Raw genomic sequence first — 21,500 nt, forward strand, 5'->3', positions numbered from 1 at the left:
TATATAGTGTCTTCATGCAGCACATCACATATATAGTGTCTTCATGCAGCACATCACATATATAGTGTCTTCATGCAGCACATCACATATATAGTGTCTTCATGCAGTACATAACATATATAGTGTCTTCATGAAGCACATCACATATATAGTGTCTTCATGCAGCACATCACATATATAGTGTCTTCATGCAGTACATAACATATATAGTGTCTTCATGAAGCACATCACATATATAGTGTCTTCATGCAGCACATCACATATATTGTGTCTTCATGCAGCACATAACATACATAGTGTCTTCATGCAGCACATAACATATAGAGTGTCTTCATGCAGCACATCACATATATAGTGTCTTCATGCAGCACATCACATATATTGTGTCTTCATGGAGCACATAACATATATTGTGTCTTCATGAAGCACATAACATATATAGTGTCTTCATGCAGCACATCACATATATAGTGTCTTCATGCAGCACATCACATATATAGTGTCTTCATGCAGCACATCACATATATAGTGTCTTCATGCTGCACATAACATATATAGTGTCTTCATGCAGCACATCACATACATAGTGTCTTCATGCAGCACATCACATATATAGTGTCTTCATGCAGCACATAACATATATAGTGTCTTCATGCAGCACATAACATATATAGTGTCTTCATGCAGCACATCACATATATAGTGTCTTCATGCAGCACATAACATATAGTGTCATGACATGGTTGTATTTCTCAGACTAGCTGTTTCAGCTTTATATAGGTAAATTTTTTAACTTATCCTGCATTACTCCGTATTGCATGTATTGCATTTACTGCTGTCTTTGACAGAGTGACGAACTGTGTGAGATCCAGCTGCTGAAGAAAGTTGTCCCAACCAGCTCAGGAGGCAGCGCCCTCTCACAGTCGGCACGTGACCCGGAAGTCATGACGTCACACAAAAACTCATAACTGCTTTGTCACCTCCACGGACGGACGTACTGTGTATCCCTTGTGGAAATTAAAGCTTATTATTTGTTTTTTATATTTTGCGTGTTTCTACATTCATTATATGCTGCTACATTGTTACCTGTTATGGGCCGTGACCTTAGGGTCTTCCCATTCGTAAATTGTAACGTTTATCGCTCGTCTGTGGCTCACGTCACAGTAATTTACGGGCGCAATGTTGTTCCCGCCATTTTGTTTTCTTTCCCGCCATTTTGGCCATTCACCACGTGGCCACGTAATGTCGTGTTCTGCGTTTTGAATTCTCTCTTTGGCTTGGGTAATACATTACATTTATGTATGTTGTTTTGGTGTGCTTAAAGCCTTGCCTTTTCGCTACCTCTCAGCGTAATTGTTTCTTCTCATAAACTTCAATATAATACGAAGTTTTTGAGTTACATTATGTCTCCCGTACTCTGTGGTTTTGCCACATGGTTACGTGTTTGCACATGGTTATGTGTTTGCTTAAAGCTATGCTTTTTCGCTACCTTTTAGCGTCATTGTTTGATCTCATAAACTTCATTGAAATACAAAGTTTCTGAATCACATTATGCTTCCCATACTTTGTGATTGGCCACATGGTTATGTGTTTGCTTAAAGCTATGCTTTTTCGCTACCTTTTAGCGTCATTGTTTGATCTCATAAACTTCATTGAAATACAAAGTTTCTGAATCACATTATGCTTCCCGCACTTTGTGGCTTTGCCACATAGTTATGTTTTGCTTAAATTCCAGATTTTCTGCCTCGCTGCACTTGTTGCCGCGGGAACAAATCTGGTCGGGGCCGCCCCTTTCTGCCGTGATTGTACGACGCCCTGTACTTTCACAAGGCAGTGCCGATGTTGCAGTCATTCGTCGCTGTGATCCTTCAGCTCATGCGAGTATCCAGGACACACCTCGCTCAACGTGCTCGTCGACCCCCACCTACGTTGACGGCAGCAGCGCTCAGCGGAGCTTCGCAGTGCTCCAAGCACCAACGGCGGCTCCCAACGTAGAGTCTGCCTCCCATGGCACGACATATGACCGTTCACGGTCTCCTACTCCACCGGCGGCTCCAGCGCTCCCAACGTAGAGTCTGCCTCCCCTGGCACGACATACGACCGTTCACGGCCTCCAACACCACCACATCAACGCTGATGTCTCCGGCGCCCCCGGCGCCTCCGGCGCCTCTGATGTCCCGGCGCTCCCGGCGCTCCCGGCGCTCCCGGCGCTCCCGGCGCCTCCGATGTCTCGGCGCCTCGGGCGCTCCCGGCGCCTCCGGCGCCTCCGGCGCCTCTGATGTCTCGGCGCCTCGTGCGCTCCCGGCGCCTCCGATGTCTCGGCGCTCCCGGCGCTCCCGGCGCCTCTGATGTCTCGGCGCCTCGTGCGCTCCCGGCGCTCCCGGCGCTCCCGGCGCTCCCGGCGCCTCCGATGTCTCGGCGCTCCCGGCGCCTCCGGCGCCTCTGATGTCCCGGCGCTCCCGGCGCCTCCGGCGCCTCAGATGTCTCGGCGCCTCGTGCGCTCCCGGCGCTCCCGGCGCTCCCGGCGCCTCTGATGTCTCGGCGCCTCGTGCGCTCCCGGCGCCTCCGATGTCTCGGCGCCTCCGGCGCCTCTGATGTCCCGGCGCTCCCGGCGCCTCCGGCGCCTCAGATGTCTCGGCGCCTCGTGCGCTCCCGGCGCCTCTGATGTCTCGGCGCCTCGTGAATTCCCGGCGCCTCTGATGTCTCCGCGCTCCAGCGCCTCCGCATCCTCTGATGTCTTCGGCGCTCCCGGCGCCTCTAAGGTCTTTGATCTCATGATCTTCGACGCCTCTAATGTCTCTGGCGCCTCTGACTACTCCGGCGCCTCAAGAGTTACGGAAGAAGCGCCTATGATATATCCGGCGCCTAAGATGACCTCCGGCACCCAGATCAACAAGCTTTATCAAGCTCAGATCAACGAGCCGACTATCCGATCTTCTACTGCGGCTTAAGGGGCACCATCGGCAATCGCCTCCCCGGCGCCACTGCCCTCTTCTCTTGCTGCCCTCTTCTCTTGCTGCCGTCTCATAACTCGTCACACGGAGAAGCATGGTGAAACAACTGTCGCCGCTCCTGTCGCTACTCTCCCGTCGGTCTTCGGGATCGTGACTATCGTTCTACTTCCTGGGTGGAATCTTTTCAACCAATAGACAGTTGGTCTGATTCAACTTGCCCACTGAGACGTTATCCATAATCCCGTCGTTTAAAGCGCTATGATTCCGGAGAGATGACCTGCGGGTTTCCATCGAAACAGAGCGTCATGTGAACAGCGTCTGTATCAGATTCGACGACGACATCCACTTACAAAGAGTTTACTTCGTCGACATCGCCGACACCAACGCTGTTCTACCCTACCCTAGCGCCAGCGCTCCTGAAAGAGACTCTTCCTCGGCGCTCACCGGGTTTTCCACGACGCCCATGGGGTTCCGTGTTTTATCGCAAAACTCGGGTACACCACTTGATCGCCTCTCACGCAGTTCATTGAGGATTGTCTGTGTGTGGAGTTTGCACCTCAGTTCCGACTCCAAGGCGGTTTTCTCGGCTACTGCGCAGTGTGATTTACATGTCACGTGTCAAGTACTCGGACTGTCAACAACTCCGACCGGAATTAGGTCAACTTACCATGGCAAGGGGTGCCATGTATTTCTACAGATTGGTTTCCATGTCTAACTGTACGCTTGGTGCTACCACTCAACCAGGCGCCTGTCGCAGTCCATCCATGTACGGATGTTGGAAACAATAGACCTCCTCTACCAACACGGCTGTCACGAGGAACCTTGTTTCATCAACCCTTCGCTGTAAGAACGATAGCGCCTATAGGCGTTCAAGGGATGGAAAAGATCGCCTTCCTTCGTCCGGTTTGATCTTTTCGACTACGACACCTTCCTATCTTCCGCCTTGACTACCGGACACTGTGTCGATTTGATACTTAAAGTCCCTCGGCCGTCCCACTGACCCCTGTTGCATACCTGCCTCGTATCGTGTTGTCGTCCTCCATCGTCACCTCGATATAAGAACAGGAGTACTTATACGCCGCTTCAGGGATGAAAACGATCTCATTACTTCGTGCAATGGCCATATTGCCTCGACTTCCTACTACCCGGTTACGTCGATGCCCCGGCGGTCGATTGTGAAGCTGGTTTACTTCGTCTACTTGAGGTTGGCTCGCAGGCTATCACACCTTTTTCCGAATCGTACCGACGGTACGCAATCGCAGACCCCTGTTGCTGACTACCTCCCCTGCCACCTTGTCAGTGGCTAGTGGCCCACACCAGCCCACATTGTGACCACCTGTGATCCAGAGATCAACACCATTGGCACAGCAACAGCCTCGAGATAAAGGCTTATCCAGGACGTCGCTTGCTGACAGTGCTTTCTCGGTCACGCCCTGTTGATCGTGTCCACTGACGACGTCACCGTAGTGTGGTGTTTGCGGACCCAGAGTACTCGCCCCTCTCCCGGCGCTACAAACTCGACCGGCGCCCCCGAGAATCACCATCTTCGGCGTTCCAGGCGCCTCAAGCTCTCCGACGCCTCACGCTCTCCGGCGCCTCGGGCCAGAATATGTCAAACGGTCGACACCCCAACCCTAGATCTGTTTGCCTCATATCTGAATGTGGCCAGCTGTCGTCTTCCATTCCACCTGTGCCGGATACGACCGCTGTGGCAGTCGAAGCCTTCCATCGTTCCTGAGAAGGATTACGCGTGTACGCTTTTCCGACTCCGGTTCTCCCTCCCATGGTTCTTCAGAGATCCAGGCCACTCGACCCCTGCCATTGACTTTGGTCTCGCCTTATTGGTCAGCCAGAAGTTGGGTTATCGACCTCCGAAACATACCCAGAGACAACCCCTGGAACTTCCGGTGTGGTCCAACCTTCTGCTCCATCCACACGGTCTGTTGCCACACCCTCATACCCGCATGTTATCGTCTGCACGCCTGACACACCTGCAGAAAGCCAAGGGCTATTCGGCTATAGCGACCAAGGCTATTGCTTCAGCCCACCGTCCATCTACAGGGGGACTGTATGCTGATAAATGATGCTTGTTCCAGGCATTTTGTTCTGACAAACACCAGGATCCGATGACAGCGTCACCGCAGATCCTGGATCAGTTCCTTCTGTACTTGCGTAGCACCCGTCGGTTGAAGGGCTTACCACCCCCACACACCTGGTCGCCATCTACTCCGTTCTGGCCATCTCGGACGATCGGAGAAAGACGAAAATTCCCGACCTACGGGCCTGGCTGCGCTCGTTCAGTCTTGAAGACCTGAAGGCCAAGTTCGGACCGCCTGCGTTGGATCTGAATGTGGTCTTCAACGCCATTCGAACCACTCCCCTCGTCTTCCTTCTACGACCTTAAGTAGAAGACGGGTATTTCTACTGGTTTTGACTACTGCCGCTCGAGTCCATGTACAGCACGCCCTCGACGTCTCCCGTGCCCGGTTCGAATGCGGTACTCAGGGCGCCGTTCATCTTGGACCGTACTGGGACGTCAGCGTAAAGACTCAACTCCCAGGACAGCCTGATAGATCATTCCTTGTCCCCTCCCCCCTCGTCCAGTGTGGGTGCCGAGGATGAGGATGAGCGTCATTATGCCCAGTAAGGGCACTGAAGGTTATTCTACGATCTAAAGACTGCCGCAAGTCTAGGAAACACCTTTTTCTGCCGGTCTCCCCTTCGTCGCAGTCGTTGGTCAGCCGGAATACTTTTCCCTGTGGCTCCGGACGGTCATCCTTAAAGCTTATGAGCCGCCGGATTGAACCCTCCCCCCAAAGGCTATCACCTGAAATAAAATGAGATCAGGGCGATCGTATTTACACTGGTTCTTCACGGTATACTGTTCCATCCAGTCGTTCAGGGAAGCCTGTTCGTGGCGATCGGACACCGCCTTCACCAACCACTACTTCCGTGATGTAGCCTTGAAAGTTGTCGCCGGCGTTCACAGTTTTGGTCCCTGGTTGTAGCCCAACAGGTCATCTATCTCCGACGCCACTGATTCTCCGATACCCTGAGCGGGGCCCGTCGACCTCTCTGGTGTTTATCACCCCAGACGAGACGGATCTCTTGCGTTCCGCATTCGCTCTTAGGTCAGTTTTAGTTTTGGGTTACCCGACTCATTCTATTGCTGTCACCTATCCGGGTTTTACTTTTTGCATCAACTCTCGTTTCCTGACGACAGGAATGGTAGTAGATGTGGACACCGGCGCCGACGCCAACGCTTCTCTGATACCTGAGCGGTGCCCGTCGACCTCACCGGTGTTCCTTGCCTCCAGCCTAGAGGGCTCTCCTGCGTTTCGCATTCGCTCTTGGGATTGGTCGTAAATTTTGCCGCCGACGCCGCTGATTCTTCGATTCCCCGAGCGGGGCCCGTCGAACTCTCTGGTGTTTATCGCCTCAGATTAGAGGGCTCTACTGCGTTTCGCTTTCGCTCTTCGGTAAGTTATATATTTTGGCAACACGCCTCATTGTATTTCGGTTACCTATTCGGGCGTTTCGTTTTTGCATCGACTCTTGTTTCCTGAAGACAGGAATGGTCGTAGATGTTCCGGTCATCACTTGTATGCGGTGCGGATTCATCGGACCTAGACGAGGGTTTAATATGGTGGCAATGGTTCACATCTGCAGGTATGCCCACCGGCCATGCCGTCTGATAAAGATGCAATACGGAGTAATGCAGGATAAGTTAAAAAATTTAGTAAAATCTAAATATTTTTTACATTTGTATACTTATCCTGCATTACGAAGTCTAAGTGCCCTCCCTTTCGCTACGCTACCTCCCCACGAAGTTTCAGATGTTATGTTTAAAGCAGTTATGTGTTTTTGTGTGACGTCATGACTTCCGGGTCACGTGCCGACTGTGAGAGGGCGCTGCCTCCTGAGCTGGTTGGGACAACTTTCTTCAGCAGCTGGATCTCACACAGTTCGTCACTCTGTCAAAGACAGCAGTAAATGCAATACATGCAATACGGAGTAATGCAGGATAAGTATACAAATGTAAAAAATATTTAGATTTTACTAATATTATTAATGTAAACTTTTGTAAACTAAAGATGTTTTTGAATTAATTCCTTTTTTCATTCTTTCTTTTAGAGCTAGGTTAAAGAAGGGTAGATTTTTCATCTTCCGTAGTGCGGACAATCATGCTGTCCATCTGGTTCCGTCAACACATGACCAGACTGTGTTTGTCAACGATGTCCAACCCATGAAGGCCATGGGCACAGATTTACAGGTGTGTAGCATTAAAGGGCAAGTTCACACGGAAATGAACCATTTTTTCTTGTACTTTTTCCACATTAAAAGTGTTAACATAGAAGTGTAATAGACAAAAATATAAAAACGTCATATTTAATTAACATATTTTTGGCACTAAAACGATTCATATTTTTCACATTTACCAAGTGTTCTATTTCCATAACAAAAACACCATGGCTTATGCCCCTTGCAATATGACGTCATTGGTGCCAATTGATAAACATTATGACGTCATCATGCTTTGTTAGAGCCGCTTCACGTGGGGTAGGTACAGTTTTGTGATTCTAGCATCTCAGATGCCAGCCAGAATTGTGTTATGCTGAGACACCACTGCGCCGGAGTGTGTCGTAGACCATGTTGTTTTACCGCAAACTGGTCCTTGATATCTTTTGCGTTGAGAATAGACAGGGACCCCGTTGAATTGGCACCAATTACGTCATAATCTAAGGGGGATAACTCAGGCCTATTTCGCTCGTAAAACGAAGGCCTCATAACGGCATATCACTTTCACACTATTGTGAGCTTCCTACTTTCACTGAAAAAAATGAGTGTATATTTTCAAACACAGATACTAACTAATTCTAAAATTGCGTTTTGTTTAGAAAAAGAAAGAAAGTGATTTTTGCGTGTACACTTCCCCTTTAAGTAAAGCATCAGACTGTTTGTGAATATTTCTGGCTTAACCCTTGAAGATCTGGGGCGGTATTCATAAAGAAGCTAAGATTTTTCTTAAGTGTAAACTTAATTTTTAGAAATCTGACTTAGCTAAGTCTGAGACTTAAGTTGATATTCATAAAGATGCTAAGTCCGAAACTTAGCTAAGTCTCAAAAGAAAAACTAAGTCAATTTCGTAGTACGTACTCGCGTGATCACTAGGGGGAATCCCGGCTTTTTTTAAACTTCCGGTGGAAGTCTTTAAAAAAAAGGTGTGAACGTCTTTTACGGTGGGATTTCCCGGTTGCTATTTACGGCAGACGACACACTCAGCGAAACTTTGTCCACATTGCCAACGTCATGTCAGAGGCCGATATGAAGAAGAGGAAGCCTAACTGCACGAAAGAGGAGGTTTTACTGTTGACGGAACTAGTGAAAGCAAATGTACATGTGTTGGAAGGAAAGCTTGGTCCGGGCGTGACATCGGCGAGGCGTCAAGAGGCGTGGCAGGTACAGTGACACTTGTCATTGTCAGTCACTCAGGCCATCAAGCCTGCCAAGTCCATCATGCCCATCAGTGGGTGGAACTGGGATATGTCTGTCCTTGCATATGTTGTGTAGGACAGCACATGCTATTATCACCTAAAATATGAAATCATTAATGATAAATTAACATCATTACACTTAACATTTATGCTTTTACATGGCCTCAGTTGAACATACAAATGTTAATGTAAATAATGAATAAGTTCATACAACCCCATCATTTCCTGATCATCTCCACATGCACATTAACAATTCTATACTTCAAATATTTATGAATTTTCCCTTATCTGCACCTAGTCATTACCAATCTACAACTGCCCTGTTATTGCCTTAAATACAAAACTGTATATATATTCACTATATATTCACTTGATTTAGATACAAGTCAATCTGAACAAGTTCATGTCCATGTACAAACTTTAATAGATGATGAGCCACTGCATTGTTGTTTTCATATTCTCAATGGCATTTGTTAACATAAATTCAAACAACCATGTTTGAAATAATTATGTAACTCAATAAAATCTTGTTGCTTTTTTCAATCATTGCTTTCCTCTCTAGGAATTGTTACTTTATATATTTATTGTCATTTAGCTTTGTTACATTTTTGTTCTGTTGAACTTATTTGTGTGGCAAATAAATAGTGCACACAAATTAACATTTGTTGATCATAATTTTTACCTTACAAGCCTTCTCAGGTTTTAACCTGATTTCCCCATGGAGAACAGGAAATCTGCGTTTCAGTTGACCAATGGCCCTTTCTACTATGCTCCTGGTTCTTTTGTGTGACCTGAAAAAAACATAACATATCAGAGTGTAACCTGTAACATTAATCTTCAACAGGGTTTAAGAAATATATATTTATCTTTTTATTGATAAATGTCACTTGTTGAAGAAATAATTTTGATCATGTGAAAACAATAGTTTACACTTTGGATTATGTAGGAAATTCATACTGGTAATGTTTAAAAAAAATATTCCTAATTACCACAAATATTCAGCATGTTTACCAAAACAGCACATGATTACTTGTACATTTACAACAACTAATAAAGACATAATAATAGATTTTGAAATAAAAACATATGGTTATGGTGTGAATAATATTCCGTATTTTATTAAGAATGTTTTTGTAATTGCTTCGATTAATCAGACCAAATATTGCGTTTGTGCAATGGGCAAATATGTAATCGTGGTAAATACAAGGGACATCACTCTAAGTTGTTAAATACGATCGGCAACGTAACACGAAACTTTACATACCTGTTGTAGTTTGTTTGTGGTCCCGGCAATGGTCTTAGGAAAGGGGTAAGCAGCCACTTCTTGCAGGGATAACCACTGTCACCGAGGAGGTGACATCCGATTGGGAGAACATTGCGCTCGAAAAGCTGGTAGAGCCCGCTGTTTGTCAACATGCGTGAATCGTGTGTCGATCCCGGCCACTGAGCAACAACGTCAATGACTCTGTCATCGCTGTCAAAAGCGATCTGCGTATTTATGCTGTGATAGTGATGTCGGTTTACGAATTCATTTTCGTTTACTGTTGGTGCCTGGATTTGTACGTGGGTTCCATCGATCACCCCGACAACTCCGGGAAAGTTCGCAGTGTGATAAAAGTTTGTTTGGTGACGCCTAATGTCCCCGAGTTGCAGGGGGAAGTGGACAAACTGTTTCACAATCCTGACAGATGACAAACTGGTGATACGCTGATTTACAACTCTTGAAATGGTGGGCTGGGTGACACCTTGATCATCTGCATTACACAACTGAAACTTTCCCGTTGCAAAGTACCTTAATGTGATCAGCGTCTTTTGTATCTCGTCAAGTGCGTGGTTACGGTTGGTTGCAGGATCCACGTCAGCTGCTATTAAATTAGCTATGTACCTAATGCCATTTCCATCTAAACGGTATCGCCGTATCAACTCCTCATCGTTGTATTCAACAAGACTAGCGGTACGACAGCCATTTTGTTTACTGACTTAAATCAAACACCTTGTAGTTGAGCCTACCCCTACCCAGTCTTAAGATTTAAGTCAGAAATTGGTAAAACTTAAGCCTAAGTCGCTTCATGAATATGACTTAAGTAAAATCTTAAAACTTAAGTCAGAAAAGGTAAAAAACTTAGTTTTTTTCAAGACTTAAGTTTTTTTTCAGACTTAAGTTCTTTTATGAATACCGCCCCTGGGTTAGAATTGGTCTTCAGCAACCTTTGCTTGTCATAAGAGACAACCATCAGGATACAGGTGGTTGATGAATGTCATTGTATCCTACTTGGGTGGATCGATGCTCATGATTTCAACCACTGGATTGCCTGGTCTAGGCTTAGTTATTTACAGACCGTTGTCATATTGTTTGACTAGTGCTGAGTTTGGCATTAAACAAAAAATAGAACTTGTGGCCTATGTTACTCACTAAATGTGAATACACATACACATACCGTATTCGCCGTATTAAGCACCTTGTTCCAATAATCACCCCCTGACCATATTCTTATTCAACCTGTAAGTAATCTTCATAAACACCCCTACTGGACTGAAAATTTACATGATAGTCCATATTTTCTTGTGTGTATTACATGATAGTCCATATTTTCTTGTGTGTATTACATGATAGTCCATATTTTCTTGTGTGTATTACATGATAGTCCATATTTTCTTGTGTGTATTACATGATAGTCCATATTTTCTTGTGTGTATTACCTGATAGTCCATATTTTCTTGTGTGTATTACATGATAGTCCATATTTTCTTGTGTGTATTACATGATAGTCCATATTTTCTTGTGTATATTACAGAAAACAAGCGTAGAGGGGTATAAAAATGCCTAGAGACAGTTATTGAAAACATTTTTAGTTTCATCAAATTTGTTCACTTTGATAAGCGCCCCCTTTGTCACTATTGTCAGTGCTTGGAGCACTTATTACAGCGAATACTGTAAAGGTCCATGGGCCCAAATTGTGACCACAAATTCCTTGGGAAACTTGCAATCTGAGGCACTAGCCGAATGGGTATTCATCAGGAGCCTGGCTATGGGTGTTATGGGGATAATATCAAGTATAGTATCATATTACCGTATTCGACGTAATAAGCGCCCCGCTCTAATAAGCGCGATATTTGCTATACTAATATATTGGCTAGTGAACAATCCCAATTAGCACTCCTTCCGATTGATCAATGTACACAAGACTTATTTACTACGCACTCATGTGTTATATGTACCCTTAATTATGGGCAATTAAATTCTGGAAAAATATATTTGTCGTATATAAACATATCAGGCTGTCAGCATAAACCAACTCTGTTTTTTTTTCACCAAAATAATATTCTAATAAGAGCTCCCTATTTCTAATTTTGAGAGCGCCCTGGGCGCTTATTACATCGAATACGGTAAATGATATTATATATAACTTGAATATATATCCAGACTTCACTGGCAACAGGATCAAGTATGTCCAGTCAGTTCAAAGTATATGATATTACATCATAAGACATAGATTTACACTCAGAGCATTTTAAAGTATTCAAAAACATTTTTTTTACCGGTACTAGGGCTGGGAAGGGTAACTCGGGTACTCGGGTCGGATGGGTCCTGAGTAGGACCTGGGTACCCACAGTACTACCCGGACCCGTGGTTAGTCACGAGACATATTATTTAATGACAAAAACTCATTGGAGCTCAGTGGTTACACTACAAGTCGCTAATGTTCCCATTTCTTCCTGATGATGCACACATTCCTTTTGACTTGTATATGTTTGAGTAAAGATAAAGCTTCAGTCAACTTCAGTGTACGCCTGATTTTATCGTTTCATAAGAGACCATATATCTATTATATGGTCTCTGGTTTCATACATGTATCTAAACAGTTTTTGAAAGGGCTACAGTTAAACTATTTCCAGTTAGACATTGTGTTCCCGACGCTTGAGACCTACAGTGGGTACCCGGGTAGGGTCCGGTAATAGGGGGTTGGGTACCCGGGTAGTAAATTTGGACTCGTCCCAGCCCTAACTGGTACATTATCATATGGTTCAATATTGTGAGCTTTTGTTTTAGATCTTCTGCACCCAAGCCTTGATAGAAGAAATGTCTGAAGCTTTGGAAGAACTCCAAACTGTGGATGAGGTGAGACCTTGTCAAATAGAATAATGTCCTGTGCTGAGATATGATTCTCCAACGTAGGTATAGGCAGTCATACTTACTCCTGCACAATGTCGGGGTTCCTAGTTGGTTCCCAGCAGCCCATGCTGGTGGTGAGAGGCGATTCAGATGGGCAGGCTCAGTTTAGCATGTTAAAAGTGAGCGAGTATGGTTTTATGACACTTTTACTTTTAGCAATATTCCAGCAATATCAAGGCGGGGGACACCAGAAATGGGCTTCACACAATGTACCCATGTGGGGAATCGAACCTGGGTCTTCGGCGTGATGCTTTAACCACTAGGCTACCCCACCGCCCTAAGCATGTTAAGACATGGATCATTGCTCATTATATCAAACACTAGATTTGTCCAGGCTTGATTATTTACAGGCTGCTGTCAAATAGCTGGAATATTGCCGAGTGTGGCTTTAAACAACAGACAGAAACAATTTCTCCAAGATCCAATAGAGCTTTTGATGATGTTCAGCATGTAACAGGACTCTCACCTTACATCCTGACCACTCACAAGGGCTGGGACGATACACCAACTTTGTGATCCGATATGTATCACGATACCTTGCTTACGATCTGATACGTATCACAATACTTGCATGTGCTCTTATCTGTGGTGCGTAAGCCATTTTTTTTCAAGATAGAATGGCCAAATACCTGGCACTCCATTGATTTACAGTTGGCAGTGTCAAGTATGGTGCAATGGATGAAAATATTTACGTTTTGACTACGCATTTTCACGAGTGATTAGTGACTCCCTCAATAGAATCCGATCTCCGCAATGTCGGACAGTCCATTTTAGGCACAGGTGGGTATTTCCCGCATATTCTCACGATCCTATTGTCGATTACCTGTACCTTTTCTCCCAATACCGATTGTCACATCTCTCATGCTTTTGAATGTGATTGTTTAGCCTTCGCGTTTTATCTGTGTTGTCCAGCTACATCTATGGGGAACGACTCACTAGACACTCCCCTCTCAAAAATAATGTCTTCCATTATACAACGTCATCAAGTTCTAGCGCTTGTTCGAATCTCAATAAATGATGTCATGATAGAACAATGTTTTATCGTAAAATTTACCACACTTTGTTTTTCATTGTTCTTTGCGATTTATCGCATAGCTATGTTACATTTCCGTGTATAGAACATTTAGAACCTACTAATATACTGTATGTTGTGATGATGTATCCACTAGGGCTGGGACGGGTAACTCAGGTACTCTGGTCGGGTGGGTCCTTAGTAGGACTCGGCTTCCCACAGTACTACCCGGACCCATGGTTAGTCATGTGATATATTGTTTAATGATAAACACTCACCATAGCTCAGTGGTTACACTTCAAATTGCTAATGTTCGCATTTCTTTCTGACGATGCACATGTTCCTTTTGACTTGTATATGTTTGAGTAAAGATAAAGCTTCAGTCAACTTCAGTGTACGCATGATCTGATCGTTTGATACATGTATCTAAATGGATTTGGCTGTGGTAAAACAATTCTAAATTCTTGTTCCCAACGCTTGAGATCTTCAGGGGGTTCCCGGGTAGGGTCTGGTAATCATGGTAAAGGGGGTTGGGTACCTGTGTAGTCAATTTGGACTCCTCCCAGCCCTAGTATGTACCCATCTCCTGAAACCTTCAGTGGGTACCCGGGTAGGGTCGGGTAATAGGGGGTCGCGTACCTGGGTAGTCAATTTGGACTCGTCCCAGCCCTAGTATGCACCCATCTCTTGAGATCTACAGTGGGTACCCGGGTAGGTCGGGTAATAGGGGGTCGGGTGCCTAGGTAGTAAATTTGGACTCGTCCCAGCCCTAGTATGCACCCATCTCTTGAGATCTACAGTGGGTACCCGGGTAGGGTCGGGTAATAGGGGGTCGGGTGCCTAGGTAGTAAATTTGGACTCGTCCCAGCCCTAGTATGCACCCATCTCTTGAGATCTACAGTGGGTACCCGGGTAGGGTCGGGTAATAGGGAGTCTGGTACCTAGGTAGTAAATTTGGACTCGTCCCAGGCCTAGAATATACCCATCTCTTGCAACCTCCAGTGAGTACCCAGGTAGGGTCGGGTAATAGGGAGTCTGGTACCTAGGTAGTAAATTTGGACTCGTCCCAGGCCTAGAATATACCCATCTCTTGCAACCTCCAGTGGGTACCCGGGTAGGGTCGGGTGATAGGGGGTCGGGTACCTAGGTAGTAAATTTGGACTAACCCCAGCCCTAGAATGTACCCATCTCTTGAGACCTTCGGTGGGTACCCGGGTAGGGTCGGGTAATAGGGGGTCGGGTACCTAGGTAGTAAATTTGGACTCACCCCAGCCCTAGAATGTACCCATCTCTTGAGACCTACAGCGGGTACCCGAGTAGGGTAGGGTAATAGGGGGGTCGGGTACCTAGGTAGTAAATTTGGACTCACCCCAGCCCTAGAATGTACCCATCTCTTGAGACCTACAGCGGGTACCCGAGTAGGGTAGGGTAATAGGGGGGTCGGGTACCTAGGTAGTAAATTTGGACTCACCCCAGCCCTAGTATCCACCTCTGGTGATTAATGTACAGTGCTACCTTGTAAATGCCAACTCCCTCATGTTAAGATTACCGTAAGGTATGGTTAAGAAGATTTATGAGAACTATTGACTGATATTACCAGCCTGCTTGTCTTGTCACGCCCAAAACCGGGTTCTATTCCCCACTAGGGTACAGTGTGTGAAGCCCACATCTGGTGGTGTTCCACGACGTGATGGAGCTGGAATATTGCTAAAACCCACTCACTCACACTATGGAGAACTCACCTGAAGGACAAAGTAGACACATTTTATGGATAGCTACTGTTTTATGAATGCAATTGTTGTTACTGTTAATCCTCCACCTACTATATATATTCTGTACCATGTTCTGCATTCAGTCTTGTTTGACAACGGTATAAAGATCTATGCTGAAACGTCACCTTTATAGTACCGGTAATTAGAAAAAATGTTATCCATAAATTGTGTCTACTTTGTCATCCGTCAACTCCTAAGTAATGCCTATCAAACAATTCATCTGAAGGGGTTTGAGTTAACCAGGTTTCACTGTTAATGAAACTGACAACAGTTTCATGATTTGTTTCAGGACCTATCCAGATATCCAAAGCTGTTTCAGTTTTCCAGTCCATCAGTTCAAGTGGCTGTGTATCCTCGAGGCCAACTGTCCATGTCAAGGAAAGACAGTCCACCAGAGTAATTCATGGCCAAAACTCAGCCCCGGAACACTCACTCAGCATGCAGCAGCCCCAGCTGAATGGCACGTCAGTGCAGTAGCCTAGTAGAGGACGCGTTTGCTCATCACGCTGAGAGTCCAGGTTCGATGCTCAACTTTGGTATAAATGAAGCTGGCCTTTTCATGGTGTCCCTTTCTCTGACACCAAGGCAATACTGCTAAAAGCAACATTAAACCTTACTCAGCTGATAGTAGCTCAACCACTGTTGCAGTTTGTCATCCACTCATTTCAGGAAAGTGTCTATGTGAGTGTCGAACATTGTGTAGTATTCTGTATGAAAAATGCAGTACGTCTTGGTTGTATAGCATGAATACTATCTAGTGCTCCAACTTTTCCAAATGAGGAGTATGTTCTTTTTTAATCTGCAGCAGATGAGTACTGGATATGTTAGATCTCTCAACTGGAGATGAAATTTTCAGACCAAAATTTCATTCCTATTACCCAGCTTTATGTACACAGAACAAGTTCAGGGTTTCAGGGTAGTGTTGTTAGCAATAGAGATTCATTTCTGCTTATAAGTGTTTGCCTTCCATCCAGGATTTCATTGTTACATACAAAGGAAATCCTGATAAACGTCAAATGTTACGAAAGATGATTTTGAACCATGAGGAGAGTACCTGGTACTGTAGAAATATGAAAGGAGCCCTCACAAGCTGATTTACCCCATATTGGAGATACTATTTTATAATGTTGTCATATTTGCTTGTTCACTATACATGCATATGCCAAACCATAGATACAACCATGTCTCCAGCACTGGAGTGAGTGTTGAGATTGTAGTGCTACAGCACTAAGACCATTAAACTCCTACAGACTTAACTTTGAATGTCAATATGCATGCAGTGTCATTGATGATTTGACTGAACCCAGATTGGAGATTTGAAAATGTGTTGCACAGCCTCAAGACATTTAGGCTTAAAAAAATAAAAGAACTGGTTCTCAGGCAATGGTTTCTGAAAATATAGTGCGGAGAGGTGGTGTCTTTTTTTATACATTTTTCTGGTTGTTCAAACATTTGTGTAACCAAATAAACAGTTGTGTACAATCAACCAGGGAAAGGGCCTCCCTACGTAAATGTATTCCTTGATGAGTAAAATACTGGAATACAGTATTTGAAAACTGTTGGACTTGGAATATTTAAGGATTTTTATTTTTGTTGGAAATAAAAATGAACATGATGAAAAGAGACTATTATTTTTTAGCCTCATTCAACGTTTGGGTCACAAAACAATTTTCTAACACATAAATATATTGTGTATGAATGATATAAAATTATGTCAGTATGTCACATTTAGAGAAGATTATCTGTATAATCATTTAATAATATGTCATTATATTTGAGATTGTACCACGGGCAGAGAAAGTGACTTATTATGGACTATGAAATGTACAAGTTGTGCAGTCTGTTGTGTGGTGAGGCCTGCTAGTGGTGTAGCTCACCTGACAAAGTCCAACTGGGGCATGTCGTGGCCTGTTTGTCCGGCTTCTATTTTTCTTCTCTTCAGATACCAATGAAGCTGAAACGTCACTATTTGTTTCCACCAGCAGTCGAATTTGGAGAATGCTGAACATATTGAATTTCTATCTTTGTTAAGGTTCACAGAAATACAGGAATTGATATTGGTCAGTTATTGCACACGGTGTTAGAAACATAATGTTTATTTCTGTGATAGGTTTTGAACAAATTGTGTAACCTCATTACGCAACTCAACAGGCAATATGTCATTAATGTTTAGTGATATGAAATAATTGTTAAAGTAATCGTGGGATCATGGGTTTTCGGACCTCCTTAAGTTTCAGACGGCCATGTTTATCGCGAGTACTCACGCTATAACAATTGGTGTGGCGTCACATAGACATTTTAAATCCTCAGATGATGACCTGTTTCTAACATAAAGCCCTCTTTTGTAACTGAGTGAGATGTTTCATAGTTGTTCTTGTGAATAGCAAGAAAACTATGAATGTTTCTTAAGCGTCCGAAAACCCATAACACAAAGATACTTTCAATCTAGAACCAACATGTTAATGAAAATATGTCAACTGAAACATCTGGTTTGCCAGTCCTATGAGCGCTGATGATGTGGCACATGTAGTAGTTACATTATGTACAGAGGAGCACCAATACAATACAGTCCAGGGCCCACATGCACAATGCGATCTTAGCGTTAAGATGATCGTAACTCCCATACTTCAACATAGGCTTACCATAGTCTTAGCGCTAAGATCGCTTTGTGCAAGCACGTCCAGGCAGGATCAACAGTTTAAACATGGAAGATACTTAAACAATAATTCATGTTGTGTATGTTTGTATTTATTAGAGCATGTCATTTGTAGTTCATCACGGATAGTGCTATGTAATATTCATACATTCCATTTAATATATCTTGTGGGTGTAGTTACCATGGTTACACTGGTATGTAGGACTCAGAACTAGGATCTGCTGGCAGATTGTGAATCCCATATAGACTCACCTCCAAAAGAAACGCAAATACCATGCATGTTGGTTAATATATGAAGAATTACTCATATTCAAGATATTTTAGATTGGTTTGATACACAAACGAACATATAGGTATGTTGTGTGAACCGACACTCATGAACGCATCACTTGACGTTGTACATCCTTGACTCGAGAATCGCCATTTTTCTCGTGCAGGATTAGCGTGTAAGATTTGGAAATTATGTGCAGCATATAGTGATAAGAACAAAGATGCCTTGTGGTAACACTTGACAGATTGTTAGTTTTGTCATTAATTGGTACACATTGAGAACATCTCTTCTTACCGTACATACTTCTCTATATGTTTCTGTGGTTTGCGTTTCTTTTGGCAGTGAGTATATATGCCCACAATAACAATGGAATACTGCATGTTAGATTTGCATAATGCTAATGATGGTTGGGTCTGTACACTGAACTGATGGAGGATATACAGTTGATTTGTGACGACAGTGTACATGAGAGTAGACATGGGAAGTAGGACTGCAGATCTGAAATTCTGCCACAAAGTCCCACCCCTGATCTGAGTCCTCTGTATGAGACCAGGTTAATTCAGACACTGCCATCTCTCTGAACACATAGATCTGTGTATGTATGTCGACATTTCAAACTTTTGAAACAGTCATAGACCAGGAAATGTTTCCAGACTAACCTGTGTTTGTCTGTATGAAAATATTTGTCATAATTGTATATGGTTAGCAGGATTAAACCTGTTTTGTTTGATCTCCCTTTTCAATGCTATGTTGCAATGGTCATTCCCATGCAGTCAGTATGCTGATCTGTACTATATGTTACATGTGTTATTGTTACACTATGCAAACTGTTCTGTGATATTCTTCATTCATTGATAACAGGGTATTTAGGCTTTTCGTTGTATATTGACATGTGCCTGTTTGTATTTGCATGTGATCTCATAAGCCTTGTGTCCTCTCCTTGTCTTGATGAGTTGTCATTGAAGCACAGCTTGAAGCACAGCTGAAAGCCCTTAACCAGTGAGAGGTCGCCATTTGATGGTGGCATGTGGTGCTGTGTACAGCATGAAGGTTTGCAGCATTGCTCGCAGCATGTAGTTGGATCGGTGACAGTGTTTTGTGGCTTGACTCCTGAGAGTTTCAAGGGTCCCACAGTGAAGCACATGTAATACTTTGTTTGAAATGTGCCTCTGTTCACCAAGTAGTGAGTGGGTACCCGGTAGGATGAGATGGTAATGTGACTGTTAACCTTCTAGCCCCTTGCGAACAGCTTGGGTTGTATCGTCTTCAGGGAGCTGAGAATGAAAATCAAGAGCACATTGATCCATTGGCCGAAGTAATAATATAGTACTTTGGGCATGCTTTAAGATTATTATTATTATTATTATTATTATTATTATTATTATTATTATTATCTGATCACATATGACTTTATGAGAAAGTCCTGCATGTGTCCTCCACAGAGCAGTATCAGACATCTGATGTAAATCCTGTATGGCAGCGTCCACTGTCTGTCAAATCAGCACTCACTTACAATGTATATTCTAGAACTAGAAAATTCGTTTTAAAGATTTACCTGTCTGTTTATACATCTACACCATGATTCCAGGAACAAATGGTGAGATACACACAACATTGTCTCCCTTTACTAGAACTAGAGATCTGACACCATCCTCAACTTGATACCAGCCAGGTAATATTTCAGCAGCCTCTTTGATATGCCATTTAGAAAGTGGTCAAATGTAACAAATGTTATATTTGGGATAACACTTTTTGAGTAAAGTACAGAGTGAGGCACCTAATCGCCAGCGCACAAAGTCAGTGATTTAACCCACTCAGCCCAAGTGCGACAACTGGTAGTCTAGGTCATGTACTTTGTGTAAACCCTCCGACATGTGTAAATTGGCAATTAGGTGTGCAGGCAATTAGTGTGCTGGCGATCAGGGGCAGTGTGGGTTCAAATCCCAAACGAGACTCACCCCCATAAAGTACCAGAATCTGTACTTTACTCAGAAAATGTTATCTCAAATATAACATTTGTTACAGCCTCTTTGATGTTTATGGGCATGCATAAAAAGTTAGGGACATTCAGTGTTTCATTTAATATATGTAAAACATTTTTAGTTTGATGTGAATTGTGTTTTTGACATAAATGTTATTTAAATAAGAATGAAATGTTTCCAAGACAATTACACATTCCTTATGCAAAACTTGCCATGTGCCTAAGAGGAATGAGTAACTAAACCAAATACAAGAATACCAAATGTCATAATCTTATACAGGGTACCAAGCTGTTGGGGTTTGGCATGCTTGATGCCTTGTAGTGATTAGAAACTACACAATAGAAAACTGATGGCCATTCTTGGAAAACGTAAAGCATAATATAATTGTTTTCTTTCTTATTCAATTCCCATTGCTATTCTTATTGGTTGTTTAGGGGAGTGATATTTAATGTGTTTTCTCTTGGCTATCGTGGTTAATATTCTGGATTGCTCAACATAGTGCCATGCTCAACATCTGTGTGAACAATAGTGGGCTTCCCCTGAAAGATGCAGAACTATTATCACCATTAGGTCCACTGCATTGTTCCTACTGACTGCTGTGCAGAGTTGTGTCCCTTTGCTATGACAGGATCTGATAGTCATGAGTACAAATCCCAGATTACTTGGTTTGACAGCACCATATCCATGCTCTTGGGTTTGACCAAAGTAGAAAACCTCTGTGGGACCTCAGTTCCCTACCACATGAAGCTAACGCATTGTGATATGATGATACGAAAACATTTTGCTCACTCCAACTGACCATGTTAATCATAAAACTGACTATATCTAGGATAAGTGCTGTAGTTATATAGTTATCAATATCCTGTAAAGTATTTTCTATGATACAATGTCAATATGCTTCCATCCATATTTTATTTGTTCATGGTTTTGCTATGATGCTTTACCATTGCTTGTTGATAAACTGGCAGCTTGTTAAACTTGTTTTATTAACTTATGTGTTTTGATGGTGTTGGAGTTTTCTTCCTGTTATTAGGACATAATGAATGTTAATTATGCAAATGCAAACATAATATATAATCCTATTTTCTAATTGTATTTTAAAGAGTTTATATATTGAAGGAAATAAACCTATTGTTTGACAATACGTGTGTTTCTTTGTGAAAAGAACATCAATCATCTATCAG

The 21,500-nt window shown here is 43.5% G+C and overlaps 2 protein-coding genes across 2 annotated transcripts in view; one reads left to right on the forward strand and one right to left on the reverse strand.

Moving 5' to 3' along the window:
- The window catches only part of LOC139467860 (suppressor of fused homolog), a 30,872-nt gene extending 12,876 nt beyond the window's left edge, over window positions 1-17,996 (forward strand). Inside the window, exons 8-10 of the mRNA XM_071249367.1 lie at window positions 7,089-7,227; window positions 12,501-12,569; window positions 15,697-17,996. Coding sequence (XP_071105468.1) covers window positions 7,089-7,227; window positions 12,501-12,569; window positions 15,697-15,807 — 319 coding nt within the window. The 3' untranslated portion in view covers window positions 15,808-17,996. The remainder of the gene's footprint in view (window positions 1-7,088; window positions 7,228-12,500; window positions 12,570-15,696) is intronic.
- LOC139468881 (putative nuclease HARBI1) lies at window positions 8,436-9,865 on the reverse strand. Its single transcript, XM_071251014.1, has 3 exons — window positions 9,714-9,865; window positions 9,132-9,240; window positions 8,436-8,546 (listed from the first exon to the last, which is right to left on the reverse strand). Exons 1-3 carry the CDS (start codon window positions 9,863-9,865, stop codon window positions 8,436-8,438), a joined length of 372 nt encoding a protein of 123 aa, XP_071107115.1.
- Window positions 17,997-21,500: the final 3,504 nt, after the last annotated feature.

The sequence above is a fragment of the Haliotis cracherodii genome, unplaced genomic scaffold (genome assembly GCF_022045235.1).
Source record: "Haliotis cracherodii isolate W230 unplaced genomic scaffold, xgHalCrac1.p SCAF_2, whole genome shotgun sequence".
Classification (NCBI taxonomy): domain Eukaryota; kingdom Metazoa; phylum Mollusca; class Gastropoda; order Lepetellida; family Haliotidae; genus Haliotis; species Haliotis cracherodii.